Consider the following 20,412-nt stretch of genomic DNA (forward strand, 5'->3'; position numbering starts at 1 on the left):
ATTCTACATATAAGTGATACAGTATTTGTCTTTGTCTGACTTATTTCACTTAGTATAATGCCCTCTAAGTCCATCCACATTGCTGCAAATGGTAAAATTTCATTCTTTTTTTATGGCTAGGTAGTATTCCATTGTGTATATAATATATATTTCACATTTTTTTTATCCATTCATCTCTTGATGGACACTTAGGTTGCTGCTATGAACACTGGGGTGCATGCATCTTTTAGAATTAGTGTTTTTGTTTTTTTCAGATATATACTCAGTAGAACTGCTAGTTCATGTGGCAGTTCTATTTTTAGTCTTTTGAACAGAAGTATGGCATTAGTTTTCTTACCTAAAAGTTACTATTAACAAACTCAAAATGGTATACGGAATCTTAAAATCAACATGTAGAGATTATATCTATTCAATAATATCATTCTAGTAAATAATGTTCTTTTAATGTTTTGCTTCAGTTGGCCAGCCTCAGTATAATCTGTTTAAAGGTCAACATTTCTACCTACTCTGAAACAGAACCTACTCTAAAAAAAAAAAAAAAGTATCCATATGAGAAAATTTTAAAAATAACCTCTAAGAGGATGTGCTACACCAAAGGGACATTTTGCTCCTGCCCACAACACACAATATTTGCTCATATTTTCTTAAATTCAGGTGAAAGAATTTGGACCCTCAGTTACATGATTCCATTAGGCTAACTCTCAGAGTCTACTCAGCCCCTCTCTATGCAGACACCTTGTGCCAAATGACCTTGTAATTAACCATTCCTCTCTAGCCACCTCCAACTAGTGATGAACAGTGCCTTCACTCACAACTAAGTCATAAATGAAATAAGAAATTGAAAGATAGGCATACAAAAGATGGGCATTTACACTTCTCACTCGGGCTGTTTCAGCACCACCTTATAAACAACTAAGGAACTCCTTTGAAAGTTATTTGTCTTTCCATGAGATGCACTAGCTTCTTATATTAAGGAAGCAGTAAATTATTCGTTGGTGCCCCAGGTGATTTTCTGAGGTGTAATTTAAATTATAGACCATGTAGTTTAAGCTTATTAGGAAAGTTCCCAAGTTTCTAACCAGCAACTAGTCAGCTCCTCACATCGATAACTTTTCCTAATGATTTTTGATGTTTCTAAGTATGCTAGTTTACTTTAGGATAACTCTAAGTGGAGATTATCTTAAGAATACTAACTTAAAGGAAGAAAGTTCAATGCATGCCTAGAATAACTGATTTAAGTTTGAAATTTCACCATTCCTGACAATGTTCTTTTGGGGAAGGACCTTACAATATGAAACCTGAAAAAATGCTCAAAAAAGAGTCCTAAAATTCATGTGTTATTTATGTGTTTCTAACGGATGTTAAATTTTTTAAAGAGAATTATGTTTTTTATTTGAGAGGTTGTTTGATCTTAAAAATCTGCTTGCATGAGAGTTGGGATTCTTAGTGCTTCACATTTTATGATTTCCAGTGTCTTTTAGATAATTAATCTTGTTATCTATTTGTTGTTTGGAGTAAACGACAGAATCTTAGCAAATGGAGGACATCTCAGCAGCTAGGAACTCTATAAGCTGGAAGGAAGTTAGAACTTGATATAGAAAAAAATTTTTTTCCTTAAATGATAATTTTTTTCAGTTAATTCCAAAGGTCAAGTGTGAGAAAGTAGTCCCTCTCCTTAAATACTGAGATTCATCATCTTGACATTATTTACTAGAGTTGCAGTTCATGAACTGATAGGAGGCTGCGTGATCTTGTGGTCCGTTGTCCTACATCTGACTACTCCTTAATTATATTGCAAGGCAAAAATGTGAACAGTGTATATATTAAATCTTGGGCACTGAGTTTTGTCACTTTATGTTTCAACGATTTGTCAGTTCAACCACGGCTAATAAAAACAGCATTTATTTTGTGCTATTTGCCAAATATTATCCTGAAGGTTTTATTATGCATGTATTTAAAAAGACTTGAATCATAAAAGCTGCAGTGAATAATAAAGTAAACTTTTCTGTGAACCACTAGCCATTTAAACATGTACTTCCATTTTACCATATATTTTTAAAATAAAATATTAAAGATGGGGTTAAAGTGGACTATGCACATCTCCCCAGTCCAACTGTCCTTCTCTCCCTGCCCAGAGGAACGCTAACATTACAAAGTTGAGCATATTTTTCCCACCTCTGTTTTTTTACATAAGCATTTTCTATAAACAGTATCTAATAAACATTTATGTGATACTAAAGTTGATATAAATGGTATCATATTATAAAATGGTATAATTTTCCACTCAACATTTATTTTTCAGATTTATCTGTATTAATGTATGTAGCTCTAATTATCTATTTTAATTACTCTGATAGCAGTTTATTGTAAGAATAAACCGTAAGTTATTTATCCATTTACCTTCTGATCGATAGTTAAGATTTTCTTTCAGTTTTAGGCTATAACATTCAAAACTTCATGGAAGATATGTATAAGTTTCTAAAGGGAAACTGGTGAGACTGAACAGATGCACATATTCAGCTTTATAGACATGGGAAAGCAGCTCTTCAAAACAATTCATACCTCAACAGCAATATAGGAGTACATCTTACTACCATTCTTCCTCACTGACATTGCCTTTGTTAGTTCTTTTAATTTTTTGCCAATCTGATGGGTATCAAATGCCATGTCCTTCTTATTTCAATTTGTAGATTCCCAATGACTAGTAAGATTGAACATATCTTTAATGAGTATTAGCTATCCTTGCCTCTTTCTGATGATCCTCTTTTCCCCTCCACTGGGCTGTCTTTTTAAACATGATTTCTAGTTCTTTATATACTGCAGATATAATTTTTTGCTAGTTACATACATTGCAAAAAATGTCTCCCAGCCTGGGTCATATCTTCTTACTTTGCCCATGGAGTCTTTAGATATTAAACGTTTAATGACATATTAAATGACATATTAAACATTTAATATAATTTAAAGCATCAAGATTTTTCTTTACAGGTTGCTCTTTATATCTTAAGAGAATCTTTCTGAGTTCATAAACAAATTATTCTATACCTTCATCTATAAGTTTTAAAGTCATTCTTTTTGCATATAGGGTTTAATCTGTCTGGAATTTATGTTTATATACAGTGAACATTTATTAATACATCTTTTCTCAATTATTTGTAATGGTAATTCCGTCTTAAGTCCTATGTATGTGCCTATAGGTTTTTTACTCAACTATGTTGGTCTATTTGTCTGCTTATGTTCTAAAATCATACTGTTTCAGTTTTTATAGCTTTGTAGGATGTCTTAATAGGTAGAGCACGGTTCCATCTCCTTTCTTCTTTAAAAGTATACTGCTTACACTAGATACATTCATTAATTTGTGGCGAGTTTGGCATCCTTGTGATATTGACTCCCTATTCATAGACACTGTATATCTCTTCATTTATTTGTCTTTTTTTAATCCTTCAGTAAAGGTTTATAATTTTATCCTAAGAAATTTTGATCAGCGATATGATACAGTCTGGTGTAATGAAAAGGAGACATTAACATAAAAACGCAATGTCATGTGTGCACGCAGTTAACCCCCCACGCTCTCCTAGAGAATCAATAGACACATTATATTTTCTGATGACCCAGTTAGTTTCTCAAGGCATAAGACCAACCAACTGACAAGTCTCTTTGGCAGCTGGCAGCTGATGAGCAGTTAACTATTTCAAACAATAAGAAATGAAAAACACAGTTTGCTATTGTAAACAATCTGTGTTTTTTAAATTTTCCCCGCTCTTTCCTCTTTCTCTTATTTAAATCCTACTTTGTCTTTTTTGATGAAATTAATTATTAGTTCCTTTGGCTTCATCTGTATACAAGTAAGGAACATGCTATGAATGAACTTTATCTTTGAGTTATTCATTGATACTCCATTCAGGTTTTCTACTTCTTTCAGACCTCAGTTCTTACAGTTTTATTACAATTATGAGTAGTATCTTTCAAGAATTACATTTCCAATTGGTTATTACTACTGCAAAATGGAGCTACTGTTGCCTATCCTGGGTTGTTCCAAGGAATTTGTATCAAGCCCTTAGTAAAGTGTTTGGGGTACATTTGGCCTTCTGTAAGCTTCCTCTGTCTTTTCCACAGAAAACGTAGAAATAACATAGGTTATTAGTTTAGAATACCAAAAAAAAAATCAGAAAGTGTAAAGTTATATGAAATATTTATATTCTGAACTTAAAGTATTTTTTTAATAGTTCATGACTGGTAGAGACATAACAAGTTAGGTAAGTCTTGCAAACACAGGCAAATAAAAACATGTAAAACCCTCACAAGGTAACATATTATATATACTTTGTAGGGTGTTCTGATTTTCTCTCTGTGATATGTTACGTAACTCAAAGTAGCAACAGTACTAGAAATCAAACCTAGTCTTCTTGTCTCAGCACATTTTCCCAAGGAGGGAGTTTGGTAGCCAATTCAAAGTATACCTGTAAGCACACCCCATACATCAAAGATGGAACTAAAACATGCTTCTACTTTCAAACCATCTGGCCCCTTCAATATCACTGTGTATCTATCCTTTGCATAAAATCAGTAAAGAAAAGATATGATGGTCACTAATTAATAAGGCTTTTTGAAGCTAGAAGTAGCTTTCAGCACTTATGCATTTGCAGTTAAATGTTAGTTCCTTCTTCTCTTCATTCCACACATACTTGTGCAAGGCAACAAGATCAAACTTTTGTTTGGGGAAAAGGTAATTCTGTTAAGAGTGTGCTGAATGCAGACGGGAAGATGCTAATGAGAGAGCAACAAAGTGAGTCATTCTTCAGTAACTTAATGTTCCTGATACATTGCTACTTCCTGGTATTTCCGTCCAGTAAATACTCTAAAATAGTAGCCACCTTAAAAAGTATAATTAAGCAAATTAAATTATTATCTTCAGATGTTAGCAGTTAAATTCTAATGTTTCCTTTCCCTTGGCAGGGTCGGCGATGAGGTTGGTAAACACCTTGAGAACATATGGAAACAGTTATAGTCCATTTTACATACATGTATATGTGTTGGTTGAACTAACTTTTCCCAGTTCACAGAAATACAACTTGAATCCCCAGCCCTTGCCCCAGTCCTCCCAACTGAGGGAGAAAAAAATAATTTAATTTAAAGCAAAATCATTTTTTATAAATTGCATTTTTGGTTTTAGTTGAGCTTTGAGAATTACTGACTTAACCTTAAAAACAACTCCGTCTTTTCACACATGATCATTAAAGACAGGCATTTCTCAAGGTCCTCTCCTGAAAGTTCACCTCTATTCTACAACTGACACCTCTGTCTTACCAGTCATTAAAAGGGACATGATACCCTGAATTGGAAGAAATTATGATTTATTTTATAGTAAATTATTTAAATAACTTTTCTAACAAGGTAGAGTGGCTTAAATAAGTGCCTTGTGAACCACAACGCTATAGACACTTGAGGTTTCCACTAACTACATACTGAAAAAAATCTCATTTTGTAGTGAATTTCATGTTAATTATTATCCTGATTTTGTTGCATCCAGCTGACAGCACAAACCAACATGATCTGAATCCTGACTATTCCAATAATGAATAACAGCCTTTGACAAACATCCTATTTCTGCAAACGACACAAATCACATACACGCAGAGTTTCAGGCAACGATTAGAAGTTCAGTTGCCGGTCGTGGATTCTAGACAAATGGCTCACTTAGATTGTTTTTCAAAGCATGGTGAATGGAATTAGCCCTCTGAGAGGAAGCTAACTAGAAAGTTTTTCTAATGCAACGTGAAAGTCAGTTCATGCCAAAAAGCCCTAGTTGAGCAGGAGTTGAGGAACTGTCACTTAAAGGTCAAAAATGACCAAAATAAATCAAGCTTTTAGATGAAAGAGTTCTACAAACAAGTTGTAAGTAAAGCTGTTCAGGCTTTCAAAGGTTATCTGAAAGGATAAAGAAAGGGTACAAGAGAAGAAAAATTAAAGACCTAAAAAGAGGATAGCAATAATTTTACCCAGAAGTATGACAAGGTGTTAACTACATTTAATGCTACCTCTGTCCAAACCATTACACATATTGGGGATAAATTTGTTTCTTCCACAACTATAAATTTCTGCTAGGCAAATAATCCCTGAATTCACATGCTTTGTTATAAACCCATACCCTGGCTTGAAAGGACCTTATGGAAGATAATCCCAAGTAGTTTTTCATCACCTCATTAAAAACTGAAGTCTTGCATACCACTTTAGCCATAACAACTTTGCATTTAGAACGATTTTCATTTATAAGGCCCTTTTCATGCAGTCTGTGATAGAATTCTTATGGTGTTCTCAATATAAAAATGTCAACAATAGGGCAAGAGAGAATAGTCATGGTGGGCTTTATCCATCAACAAACCTAAACACAACTAAACACTCAGCATACGCAGGTGCAAGGGTAGCTAAGCAGCTGAGACTCCACATGGATCCTGGCCTTAAAAAGCAGGGTGAGTAGTCCGTAAGGGAGGTAAAACACATCCGCAAAATGTCACTGGGCTACTAGGGAGGATTTACTTGAAAGCAGATAGAATCGTACAAATATTATGTTGTGCCACCGTTTTTCCCCTCTCTCCCACTTACCTTTGTGAAATGGATTTTGTGACCTACACCAAGGTTTCTTGTTCCTGATTCTCCCATTCTGCTGCCAAGGTTTCTCCCAATGTAGCAGAAATTCACATAAAAGAGGCACAAAAGGAATTTCACTTCTCTGGCTCTTAATACAAGTGACAACTCATGTTTGAACTCTTCCCTTTGGACCAACACAGGGATTATGGTGATTTATCTCTTCATGTCATTTGGAAGGTAAAGTTACACTTGAAAGTTTGCTATCCTTTGGATCAAATGAAGTTCTCAGAGAGACAAACCTCCCAAAGAAATTATTAGAATTTTGTAAACTTATTAAGAGGCTGAACTAGCTGCTGGTATTCAGGAAGCTTCGATCTTTCCTTTTCCCTCACATTTTCTTGTGCAACTCCAGTTCTGACTGTTTGTGTTGGTCTATAGTTTCTCTTTCAGCTTTATTAAAGGCTTCCCCCAACTCAATTACTTATGACCTCAGTAGATTTGGGAAAATTCAGCAGCACACAGTTTTCATTGTGATGTAAATCCATGTAATATTATATAATAATAAAGTTCGGGACACCCTTCAGTGTTGCCAAGTGACAAAAACTGTTTTTAGTGGCATGGCTTTGACCATTCCATTATGTTCATAATTAGTTTATATTATTTAATTTCCTTTATGGTATAAATTATGTAATAATTAGACATGAAATATGTATATAGTATCCATACAGTAGCACTTTCCAGGACCTGGCCTAAACCAAATCCAAAATGAGCTAACATACTTCAGATACTGAATAACACTAAATGGGACAAAAATGAAAATAACATTATTAGATACTGTTCACTCACAAAGTCATAAAACTTGGGCAGCAACACGTGTAGATCACAAAAAAAGCCTTGAGCAAACAATGAAAGTTTAAAAGGCAGTCTCTGCATTTTCCCAGTTTCATATATTTACAAGTAAAATATATAGTACATGAAGCATTTGAAAATTAATCATAGTACCCTTGGGAAACATCAACACTGTTTCTGCCCATGCTGGGACACAAGCTTTGAAAAGGATGTGAACGCTCATCATAGAGAAGATGGAAATGACAAAAACAGTAAGAGGTCACCTGGGAGTGGCTACTCAGAGAGACAATTTACTCAGGGTCTGGAAGAGAAGTTTATGAAATAAATATGCCAAACACCTTTGTGAGAGAAGGCTATAAAAAAGCAAGGTAGAGAAGGTGTATTTGCTTTGGAGGGATTCTCCTACCATTTTATGATTGGACAAGAAACCCACCAGCTTGTTGTGCACACAGCATCCTCTAATTCCCACGTGAGTACTTTTGAGCACAAGGTCATCACCATGAAAAGCCACACTTAGAACTCTTAGAAGTTATCCATCCAATTCTCACACCAAGTGCAAATAACAAGTCACACCTTGATCAAGCAGAGAGGGGCCTATAACTTGACATCTCCAGTCAACTATACTACTTGTTTTCATTTGAGAGCTCCTTTTCTAGACTTTCATTTTTTTTCAAAACCACCACCAGAGAAACAAACTTTCATAAAATAAATATGACTAACACTTTGAAGTAAAAATATCCACAAAGAAGCCAGGATTGGAAGATGGTGGAATTTCCACTGACCCATAAAACAATTTGGTCTTTACATATAAATCTCCTTTTTTCTTCGCTCATTTAAATCACTACCATTTCAAGTTCAGACTCGCTGGCAAAACATCAGTTATTTTAATGTGAATCTTCCACTTGTGGCCCCAAAGAAACTTCAGCGCTCGAGTTAAATATTTGAAGGTTGCCAGACACAGGAAAGTCAGAAAGTTGCCCCACACAGTCTGTCCACTGTCATATCACTTTTCTTTCCTCCCCTGCTAACAGATATGAAAATACCATCCAAACCATTTCAGATTTGCTAAAATCAACCAGCACCACCAGTCAGAATTAGCAACTGAACTTCAGTGTTTCTAAGAATAAAAAGAAGAGGCACTGTACCGAGTCTTCAGTTTTGTGACTATTCAAGAGGTCAGACAGGAAATCATCGTGAAGGCTCTCTCTTCGAATCAGTGTAAATTCCCGCAGGAAAACAGCCCCTTGGCTTTGGTCTCCGCATACCTAGAGAGATAAGATAGCTGAATTAAGCCTTCAGACAGAGTCTGGAGGGAGGGGGCACCGAGGAATTAATGTCTCCAAATTGTAGAAACCTCTTGGATTCATTTCAAGTCTGATTAGAGCAATCAAAAACAACGCACACAAATACTTATTAATGTGACAGCCACTAGAACATTCTGGCATGTGGCTCATTGGATGCATGCCAGGAAAGCCCCCTGCTAAGTTGGCACATCTTAATTGACTGGTGTACAATGTCAAAATTCAGTGATTATAAGTTATCTTTGAGGCCAGATCCAGCGTGCTCAGGTTCCTAGACTTACTGATTGGGCTATCCATGTGTATGTATTACATAGAGGTCTTGGATCCACATGGATCTATCCTTAGTCCTGTGGATCAGAGTATCTAGGTGGATCTTGACATCCTGTTAACTATCTACCAGATAAGAAGGAGCTAGCCTGCACCCACCATTGACTTTCTGAGTTATTGCAGGGCTTTAAAAACAGATGTACATTAGTTACTCTGGAGGGAGGTAGTGAAGAACTTTTATCTAGAGCTTACCACACACCAGGTCCTTTACACATTCTATCTTGCACCAGCCCTAGGAGGTGTCTGTTATTAAACACACTTTACAAATTAGGAACTGAAGGCAGAAGGGTTTCAGGAATTTGCCAAGTTAGTAAGTGCTGAAATCAGCATTCAAATACAAGCCTGAATCAAAAACCCATTTTTGTTTATTATCTCATTTTGCTACTGAGTTATTCAAACCTCCTTCAGGGAAGGACAAATTGTTAAGTGACTCCTAGAAATTTAAGGAATAATCTAGAAACCCAGGCCTCCTCCTACCCTCTCTCTGAGCCTCAGTTTACTCATCCTAAAACACGAAAGATATCAGTATTACTGGATTGTTGAGCAGATATGAGATAATACACATAAAGTACTTAGTCCAGTGACTTGCATATAATAAGCATTCAATACGTAACAGCCATTACTACTATCAAAAGCACATTCTGCTCAAGGAACAAATAAAAAAAACCTAAGCTCCTGTGGTATATTTATACAATGGAATACCACTCAACCATAAAAAAGAATAAAATAATGCCATTTGCAGCAACATGGATGGACCTGGAGATTGTCATTCTAAGTGAAATAAGCCAGAAAGAGAAAGAAAAGTACCATATGATATCACTCATACATGAAATCTAAAAAAAGAAAAAAGATATTTACCTACAAAACAGAAACAGGCTCAGAGACACAGAAAACAAACTTATGGTTACCAGGTAGGGAAGAGGGTGGGAAGGGATAAATTGGGAATTTGAGATTTGCAAACATTAACTACTATATATAAAACAGATAAATAGCAAGTTTCTTCTGTATAGCACAGGGAACCATATTCAGTATCTTGTATTAACCTATCATGAACAAGAATATGATAACAAATATATGTATGCATATATATGACTAAGACATTATGATGTACACCAGAAATTGACACATTGTAAACTGCCTAACTTCAATAAAAAGAAAATCAAGCTTTTAACATACATGAAGTTCTTTGAATGTATTTATAATATCTATAATGGATATTACAGTAAGTATTATATTATCTCTAAGTTATCTTCACATTGATTCAACTTTTCAAGTTTTGTACATTTTGAATTTTGTATCTTTTTATGCTATTGGTAACATCAGTAAGCCACATATGGGTGTTCATAACATTATTTTATACCTACTGGAATATCTGCAAAAGTTCATAATAAATTGTATAATTTTCTATAATTCATATATAAATGGCCTCTGTTGTTATACATTACAGTCAGTATCACTGTGGTAAACAGAATCCTGGGCACTGTCACTTCCTAGAGTCATCTCTGTAAATCTATTGCTTAATGTGGCAAAGGGACTTTGCAGATATAATTAAGTTTATTTGTTAATTTCAAAATAGTTAGTATCCTGGATTATCCAAGCAGGACCAATGTAATCATAGGAGGCCTTAAAAACAGGGCTTTCTCTGGGCTGAGGGCAGAAGAGGAAATCAGAGAGATTCAAAGGGTGACAAGGACTTGACCTGCCACTGATGGCCTGATGATGGAGGGGGCTACGTGCGAAGGACAAGAAGAAAAACAAGTTCTGCCAACAATGAAAGACCCTTGGAAGAGGACCCTCACCCTCGAGAACTACATCTTTGGCCAATACCTTGTTTTTGCACAGTGAGACTCTGAGCAGTACGTCCAGCCTTGCCTTGCCAGATTTCTAACCTACAGCAAGTGTGAGATAATACTTTTGCATTGTTTCAGCCATTAAATCTGCGGTAATTTGTTATGCCAGCAAGAGAAAACTGATAGAATCATTAAGAGGAGGGGTACAATGAAAGGTTATCTTATTTCTTTTCCTACATTAAGTTTCATAAGAATTACCCAGTATGAAACAAGTAGAATTCCAAAGACTAATTTTGGGGAATGTATCCTTCTTGCTCACCTAAATTTGTTATATTTAAAATTAATGTTCTCTTACTTCTTTTAAACTCATGAGGTTCAACAATTGCTTGAGTCTACAGTAAATACACTTCAAAATTCATCTTGACTATGTAACTTTCCTGCCCAGAAGTTTGCAAGATTCCCCACCTTCTGCTGGGTATATTCCAAATTCATACACCTTGTATTCAGGACCCCTCACAGCTCTTCAAGTTCTAGATAGGGCCTAGCTGCACTCACGTAACAATCCTTCTGAAAAAGGTCAAGAACCAAACTTAAAGTAACCTAGAATGATGTGTTTTAACTGCACTGTTTTCCAAAAGACTAATGTATATTGATTACTACTAATCTCACATCTTACAAATCATTGTTCTAAAAATCGTAGGCTATTTTGAATGCAACTCTATTATTCAAAATGGTGGCCATCTTGAGCCATGCAATGCCATGCCATAGTTCTTAAAAGCTAAAAGCAAAAGAGAAGACCTATAAACTTAGGTTCATTTTCTCAGTGAGAACCTTTGTGCCTGTGGAAAACATGTCTCTTTAGGTAAACTGATTAAAGAAATAGACAAAAATGATTCAAATATCCTCCAACAAAAACAGTGAGATAGATGTCAGATATAAAAACTGAACCCTCACTGACGTGACAAAAATGAATAACCAGCAAAAATCTTGTTTGCTTGGTTTCTAACTTAATTCTCAACCATAACTGTATTTTGTTTTAGAGTTTCTGCCTCTTTATTTTTCCCAAGAATGTTTACATTTTGTAAGTCACATAATTCTCACCAAGATGCTCAACTATCAAATACTTTATATGATACCAAGGCATAAGGTCTTCATTAAACTAAAATTAAATTTAATCCTGAGGACAGATAAGAATATATGTTAGATGAATGTAATTATAACCATTTCCCCCCTATAGGTATCCTGTGCATATCTGGTTTAGTTTAATTTCTATCCATGAACACTACTACTAATTAGACAATTTAAAATACCCAAATTAATTTCGTTGATATTAAGTTAGTTGTGAATATCTGTATCTATCAACTATGGATAACAATATTTTGTGTGTTTTACCAACACTGTTACAACAAAGGAGATACATGAATATATACATAAATATATAAATCTTATACTTCTATTTCAAGCTGATTTTTAATTACTATTTAAATCCAAAGTAGTACTTTACCTTATTTACTCTTTCATGCCTTCATGTGTAAACACATTTACACAAGTATTATCAAATGACAGGAGCTCCACTATAGCACATATTTCTTCCTTTCAGGGTAAAGCCATTCTAATGAGTACATGGATGTGGCAGAGATGACTAGACGTTACCAAAAGCCACCATTTTCTCATCATCTTTGGTTCACACCTAAAGTACATTTCCAAGCCTCCTCTGCAGATAAGGTGGGTGAGACAGAGTTTTAGCTGGTCGAAGTGATGGGTGATACCACCAAGCCTGGCCCATAAAAAGCTCCCACATTGCCTCCTCTACACTCTTTCACCCTCAAGTCTGGAATGGAGGCAGCTTCAGGAAAATCATGGAGTACATTGCTAAAGGCGGCAGAGGCTCCAGTAGCCTGGTCCCCTGAATGCTGCATGAACGAAGCCCACCCAAAGACCTGTTCACTTACCTAATACTATAATGTGAGAAGGAAGAGGAAGGGGCAAAAATGGGGCAGGAGACTAAGAGACACCAACTACTATGTGTAAAATACATAAAGAACAAGGGTGTATTGTACAGCATAGGGAAACATAGCTCTTATTTTACAGTAACTTAAAATGGAGTACAGTCTATGGAAGTACTGAATCGCCAGGTTGTACACCTGAAACTAATCTAGCACTGTCAATCAACTATACTTCAATTATAAAGAAAGAAAAAAATGGGGGAAAAAAGAAGTAACAGTCTACTGTGTTTGAACCACTAACCATTTCAGAGACTATTTCTTATTGCGGTTAATCTACCTTAATCAATATAATGAAAAATTCTAGGTCAGCACAAGATGTCACCAGAATATAGAGCAAGGGCAATTACCTCTCCCAAGAAGGATTCTCAAAGACTTTAAAGTGGGGCTAAAGGAAGAATGGAAACTTACCAGCTGGACAAGGGAAAGGGGAGTGGGGAAGGAAGATTCTTGTTCTACAAAGAGGGAGCAGCCTGGAAGAAGGCATAGAGGCATGAGACACCTAATTTTGTTTGGTATGTTTTAAGCAATCTGGCATGTTGGGAGCAGGAGGTACATATCAGCAAGTGATGGGAACAGAATTTGTACAGTGGGCAGGGGCCAGATCATGAATCATGGTCACTGAAAGACCTAAGCAGCCAGTGTCTTGCTTGAACTTATGAGTTTGGAAGTGTGTGCATATGGTTCTGAGGAGGTAAGACTGGAGATGAAGTGACCAGTTTCAAATCATAATTACTCAGATGAGAATTTATGAAGACCCAAAGGGTTGATGGGAAAGGAAAGGATCAGAAGATTTGGTGGCCAAATAAATAGAGGGGATAAGTCTCAGGTTATGTCCGTATTTTCTGTCTGGATTTGACCAGAAGAGCAGAGTGGATATAATACTCTCAACAAAACAGAAAATATAGGAGGGGGAGCAAATATTCAGGTTGATTAGGAATTTGGTTTCAGAGAAGTAGCAGCTAAGGTGCCTTGGGCAAAAAGAGCTGAGCTTTGTACCTAGGAAAGAAACTCATCTGGAGATAATGTGTAAGTTTGGGCATCACATGGGCAGTCGATGGTACTTGGCCTGAATGAGCTTGCCAAGAGAAAGCATAGAGAATGAGAAGGTATGAGAGCTAAGAACACTGGGGGGCACTGATATTTAACATGGAACATGGATCCGTCTCGAATGGCCCATTTATGCCAACAGAAAATATCAACAAAGAGAACCCAAACTTATACTGATTTTCATCATTTTTAGGCTTCCCTTTATTGGTTTTCTAAGAAAACACATTGATGAGAGCACTGCATTCACCTCATGAAAGGCAGTTAATTTCTTGGGAACAGACACCATGGCTCCTTAGTCTATTGATCTCAGCCCTTGAATTCAACAAACTAAATGTTGCATGAAACTTGAAAATTTCCAGGAAAACTCAGATTTTAAAAATCCTATTTCTGATGGTCAGACCAGTTTTCCTGATTTTTCATTTGGAAAATACAGTTACTTTACATTTGTTATGTCAAAGCTCCTCTTGCAGTTATAAAGTAGTCACCATATCATAAAAATGCATGAAAACTGGCACCCCATGGCATTTTATGGTTCAGCAGTGTTAGTTTCACAGATGGGAAAACAGAAATGTGAGAAGTGGAAGAATTTTGTACATGGCCAGTGGCTATGTTAGGATTAGGGACCAGAGACAGTGTTTCTTAAAAACGCAAGTCTCCGCCGGATTCAAATCTGGTTATTCACCCACAGGAACAGGGCAAGAAACAAGTAATCATTACTGAGACATCTATATGTTTCTACAGGATTTCTAGACCAAGAAGGACTGATCCTCAGCAAGCATGAAGACTGCCATGTGCTAGAATTTGTACCCTATGATGAGGACTGCTTAATTGCAGTCTGATTTCCTGCTTCAAACACTGACTCCTCTTTCTGCTCGTTGGCACAGCAAAGTACTCCTTAGAGAAGCCAGGAATGTAGAAATACCAGCTCCCAGAATAGAACCTCATTAGATCCAGGAAGGCATGGAAGCAATTTATTGTTGTGGGATATGCTCTCTCTAATGGGGCTGAGCGATCAACCATATAGAGGTTTTAGGGAGGGACATAGGTAAATACAGGAAACAAGGGAGTTTTCAAATAACTCTCTATTCTCTACCCTATTAGAGGGGAAAAGGAGGCAAAGGTAGTTTAAAACAAAAGTCACTGAAGACTAAAGTTTTTGCCTTTGGCTTTGGGATGCAGTCAGAAACTCAAACCAGGTATATACAATACCTTTCATCTTCTACTGCAAACTCTCTCCCATCACAACCTGGCACCAACCGTTCCCCTGCCTGACCTGCCTTTCAGTGGATCCAGAGAATGCTGGTTAGAATTCTGACTGATGGTCTGTTCACCATGCACATGTTTGTTGAAAGAAAAGATAAAAAAAAAAAACCCTTAGAATTTCCTATCTCTTACAAGTTTGCTCTATGACTTGTGACTAGAATATGGAAAGTTAAAATACAAAGCAACTGCTTCACGTTGGGGAACCTCTACCATCATTAAGAGTCATCATTTCTATAGAAACTGTAATGTTGATGACAGGAGTGGATTAAGGCCTGAGGTTTCAAGCAGCTATAATGTTCCTATACCTCCGGGAGAGGTGGCCATTTACTTCCAGGATGGGAGAAAGGGATGTAGAAATAAGTTTAAACATACAAACTTGCCCTCACATTATCATTTTATTGTCCTTCTTTCTTTATTTAGTTTTTCTGTGAAAACTCAAATGTAGTCAAGCTTATGTCCCATGGGTAGGATTTAGGTTACAATATTACTTACAAAGCGCAGCACTGAAAGCCACACTGTTAAAATTTTTTTTTTGCCTACCAAAAGGACTTCGTAAAGTATATTTATGCCCATATTTTGGTTCATAGTTGACTGAGAATCAAGATAGTGAAGTTATAAATTCTGATCAGATTAGAATAATAATTTAAACAACTTAAGTAACTGGCCACTTTGTTATCTGAATACACACCTATACTTAAATACTAGTGGGTAGTGAAATGATTGGGTCAGGGTTAGGAGTTCTTAGCACAAGAGGACAAATGTTTACTGAATAAATAACTGAATAGAAAGTTTTCTTGGAGCCAAAAAAATCTTTAGCTCCAGTTTTGAGAATTCCTGCTAAGTAAAAGGGGGAAATAATGAGAACTTACATAGATTCAAAGAGCCCGAAAGTAGCCCTGCCACCCAATATCATTACCATCTGATTCCCAAAATCAAAGCTGCTCAGAAGAAGCCAAAGGAAGCAAGATAAAATCTGTTCCCAGTGTGAAAGTACAAGTAACTTCTGGCTTGAAGAAGCCAATTGAGCCAAAGGATGAATATCCTATCACTGGCCCTTAAAATATTGATATATTTGGCTTAGGCCAAAAATGAAAATAGTTCCAGACAAAATTTCAGGCTTAAATCAACTAAGAAGTAGATTTGAAAGAAAAATATATTTATACATCTTTTCAACTTTATTAAAGATCCTGACATTTGGTAACAAATTGACTTTGCCTGATATCAGTAAATTCCACTTGACAATAAACAAGGGTCCCTGATTTTCAGAAGGAAATTAACCGCTTGACAGCCTGTTTCTGGTAGGGCTATTCTAATGGACCCAAATGCTATGGGAAAAGAATCTAATCTACTCTCAGTGACCCCATTTCCATTAATCCCTATAACCTCATTACTGGTTAGAATATTCTAATATAATAAGATGGGGAAATGAGTAAAGAATAATTCAATCATAAAGGATAGAAAAACATTATGGGCATATAATCTTACTAAAGAAATTTCCTGATTAAAATGCAGAGGAAGTATTTCAGAGGTTTATGAGAATATATACCAAAATATTTATAAATGTCTTCTAACTCATAGTCACCCATCAGAAGAGGCTCAGCCAGCTTACCATGCCTAAGAATTCAGCAATTTAGTATGCACACATTCAAAAATTTTTACAGACAGCAGGGAAGCAGTGTTACTGAATAAACTGCTATCATTGTTGAAAGGGTCCACTTAGAAAATCATCTGCTTATCTTTGAAAGTATTTTTGGTTGTTGTGTTAGGGGTGTGATTAAATCTTTTTAGACAGAGACTTTGCAATGCTCCTACGCCTATATTCCTACCTACTTCTACAGCCAGTGTGTCTGGGAAAATCAAAATTTTCTTGAAGTAGCTTCAGGTGTCCTAGCTAATGGCTGCCAACTCTATGAGCTGATTAGCAGTGTTATATACTCCCTGAAGGAAGGGCTAAATACGATCCCCAAGATCGGTGGGGGGAGTTAATAAAAACATTCTTACAACCATACTGGAGCCACTGACATTTATATACCTGGTGTTTGAAGCTTAAAAACATTTCAGTATTCTGTTTGCTCTTCTACGAACTTTAATCACTACTTTGAAGGACTGTAAAGATAATTGCTTAAAGGTTAGAGCAGAAAGAAGTGAGATGGTACACGCTGGTCCGAAGTGTTCAGCTGGGCCTCATAATTCTTGGTACAGATGTTCCTACTTAGTTCAGGCCTGATTTTCAGAAACAGCTATAATATGATTTGAGGCAAGGTGACCAGATGTAGTTGAAATTAAAGATCTGTCCCAGAATGTCAATGAAAAGAAACTGTATTACCCTAGCAAACCTGTACAGGGGTGGGGGAAGAGTTATGCTTAAAAAGTAATCTAGTTTATCTTTAGGGTAGATGGGTACCTACCTTGACAAGACAAGACTTCTTTAAAAAATAAAAAACAATAAAATAAAATAAAGCAAACAAACAATGTTGGGAAGTTTACCCTCTCTGTACTAGAGGGTAAAGAAAAAGTAACAAAGGAATTCCATCGGAGGGTAGGCATTGTGTATAACATGGGGGTGATCTAGAGCTAAGCTGCGGCATTTCCATCACTTGCTAGAAACACTGGTGTGGAAATGAAAGTGCTAAGAAAATTAGAGACCATCTTTACCAAGCTCTTATCTTTCCAGAAGAGGAACATAAATTGTCTTCCTAAGTATAGGGAAGAGAAAATGCGTGGGTTTTGAGACATGCATTGGTATATATATATATATATGATGGCAAGACAGCCAAATAACTCAGTAAAGGCAGCAACTTCCCCAAAATATAAAGCCAATTCTATTCTTTATTTTTCACAAAAATTTTAAGACACATCATACCCATACTCCATTCCTATCAAAAGGGGAACAGAGTACAGTTTCCAGAATTCTAAAGCCACAAGGCTTCCAAACACTGGTAACAGCTGTGATTCAGATCTTCACTTAGACAATGAAAGAACACCTGAATCAGGAAAAGTGGAATCCTCTATGCTCTACTCCTAGGTGGAAGGGCACATTATTGTCACATCTTCTAATGACAAGGAGAAACAGGCATGGTCTTCAAATCATGTGTGTGTGCCTGTGTGCTTTAAATCCTACATGTAAAATGAAACACTCACTCATGCCAAGAATTAAGGGAGAGAACTGAGCAACTAGAGGAGAATTTTAAGAAAAAAATAGAACATAAAGACGTCCACGTACACATGCAATGGTAGAAATCAACTTTTCTCATTGTTTACTTAGCAAATGTTTCTACAGATCAACATTATTATCTAGGTATTTCTAAAGAGAGCTGCTTAGCTAAGAGGAGTTGGAAGTCAGGGTACCACTCATATTCTGAATCAAGATGAAGATACTAATTAGGACAGGAGTGTCTTTTCTCCCCCTTGTTTACGTTACATTAGCTTCTTTGAGGGCCATAAAGATGTGCCACCCAGATCCCCCACTGCAGAACTTAATCAACAGATGGCCCCAGATGCCATCCTCCGAATTCACCTACTTACTGCCCACTGGTGCTCCCAGCCAGTAACTGAGCATAGCAGAGATGTCAGAGCAAGTCCTTTCCTGAGAGGTGCAGAGCTCCTCTGACAGATGACTTCTGCTCAAGGACTCCACTGTCTAGCCAAACCTTTCCTAGCATGGCGCTAATCTAAGACTCTTTCTACCCAACCTGTGTGTCTTCTCTCTTCTTTACTAGGGACAGCCCAAGTTATAGGCTGATGGCTTTTCTGACCTCCTCTGCCTCGTTCCCTTTTCTCACCAATACATCTCTTGCATTCCTAATCCCATGTTGGCACTAGTTTCTGGACCTAAACTAACACGGCATCTCTTCTTCTTTTTACCCAAGTACTATTGGACTAGACCTACTGTTTCCAATTCACCACCCCTACCTCTATCAAAAAGGCCACCTGGTTTCCACAAAACGGTGGGAACACTCCTCTCTACTCTCTCTGCACTGAAGTCTCAGTCAATTCTCTACAGACCGAGAAATAATGATCAGAACTGGTGGACAAGAAACAGCTCTGATTTTGATCCATGATCCATACCCAGAACACCATGACCTGGCTCCAAGTTCACCCTTTCCTAGCATTCTTCTTCACCCTAGCAGTGAAACGCAGACACATCAGATACTCACAGTTGGCTCAATGACTTTAATTCCATACAAAAGGATCAAGATAGTAGGTTAAATTATTTTGTGGGCAAGTTAGATTTTATTGTTTCACAAACTCTAGAAATTTCTCTTACCTCTGGCTGAAAGTCTCACCTACATGGGCCAATATTTCAGGGAAAAAAATAGGATAGCTTGGACTCAAGCAAATGTATTACCCTTTTGAAAAAATAATCAAAGCACAATTCTCTGGATAGTGCTTTAATGGTATCAGTAGGGTGACTCAGAAGTTTGTGAGTTCACCACACCCTCCCCCCGCTGCCCACACATACCCCGTGGCCCAGTCTCTAAAAAATGTAAACACAAAAAATTGGGAGAAATGTATATCAGTATTTACATTGTATATGTAACTAGAAGAATTTCAAATATTTACTCAGTATCTCAAGAAAGTACCCAAGAAATGGGAGGTCAATACTTAATGCATAGCAGGCATTCTTAAATGTCCACTCTTTCCTCCTCACCCATTGCTGTCATTCTTAGTGTGCTTCACACAGATGGCAGCTAGTTCTTCAAAACATCTTTGCTCTCAACTCCTAAGTTATTTCTGAAATTCAGCCCATGTATTTCTTGTGGAAAGAGAAATGGAATTCTGATTATATATGTGTATTATTACACCGTGGCAGTTCAGGGCCTAAGTGTTAAGGCCCAGCAGCTTCCACTTTTATGTTTTGGGGAGCTCTGGGTCACCAAGTATGAAGTCCAGGCACCCAGCTAAAGAGGCTACATGAAGCAACCAAGCAGAAAGGCATGTGGAAGAGAAGTTCTAAGACTATATGTACAGAGACTCAGATGTTCCAATGTCCCAGCTGATTTCAACCTTCTACCTGTCCCTGCTGATAAGGTACCAGACACGTTACTAAACCATCCTGCACCTTCTAGTCCAATTAAGCTCACAGATGAGTGCAACCCCAGCTGATGTCCAGTGGAGTAAAAGAACCATCCAATGGAGCCAGTCAACCCACAAAATTATGAGAGGTAATAATAACATAGTTATTGCTTTAAACCACTAATTTTGGGGCTAACTCATTATATAGCACTAGGTAGCCAAAAT

General features: G+C 36.8%; 1 protein-coding gene across 2 annotated transcripts in view; it reads right to left on the reverse strand.

Moving 5' to 3' along the window:
* The window catches only part of ADAMTSL1 (ADAMTS like 1), an 825,910-nt gene that overhangs the window by 599,766 nt on the left and 205,732 nt on the right, over nucleotides 1-20,412 (reverse strand). For both annotated transcript variants that reach the window (XM_032477631.1, XM_032477630.1), the window contains exon 2: nucleotides 8,583-8,702. In XM_032477631.1, the coding sequence (XP_032333522.1) occupies nucleotides 8,583-8,702 (120 nt within the window). The remainder of the gene's footprint in view (nucleotides 1-8,582; nucleotides 8,703-20,412) is intronic.

This window comes from Camelus ferus, chromosome 4 (assembly GCF_009834535.1).
Source record: "Camelus ferus isolate YT-003-E chromosome 4, BCGSAC_Cfer_1.0, whole genome shotgun sequence".
NCBI lineage: Eukaryota > Metazoa > Chordata > Mammalia > Artiodactyla > Camelidae > Camelus > Camelus ferus.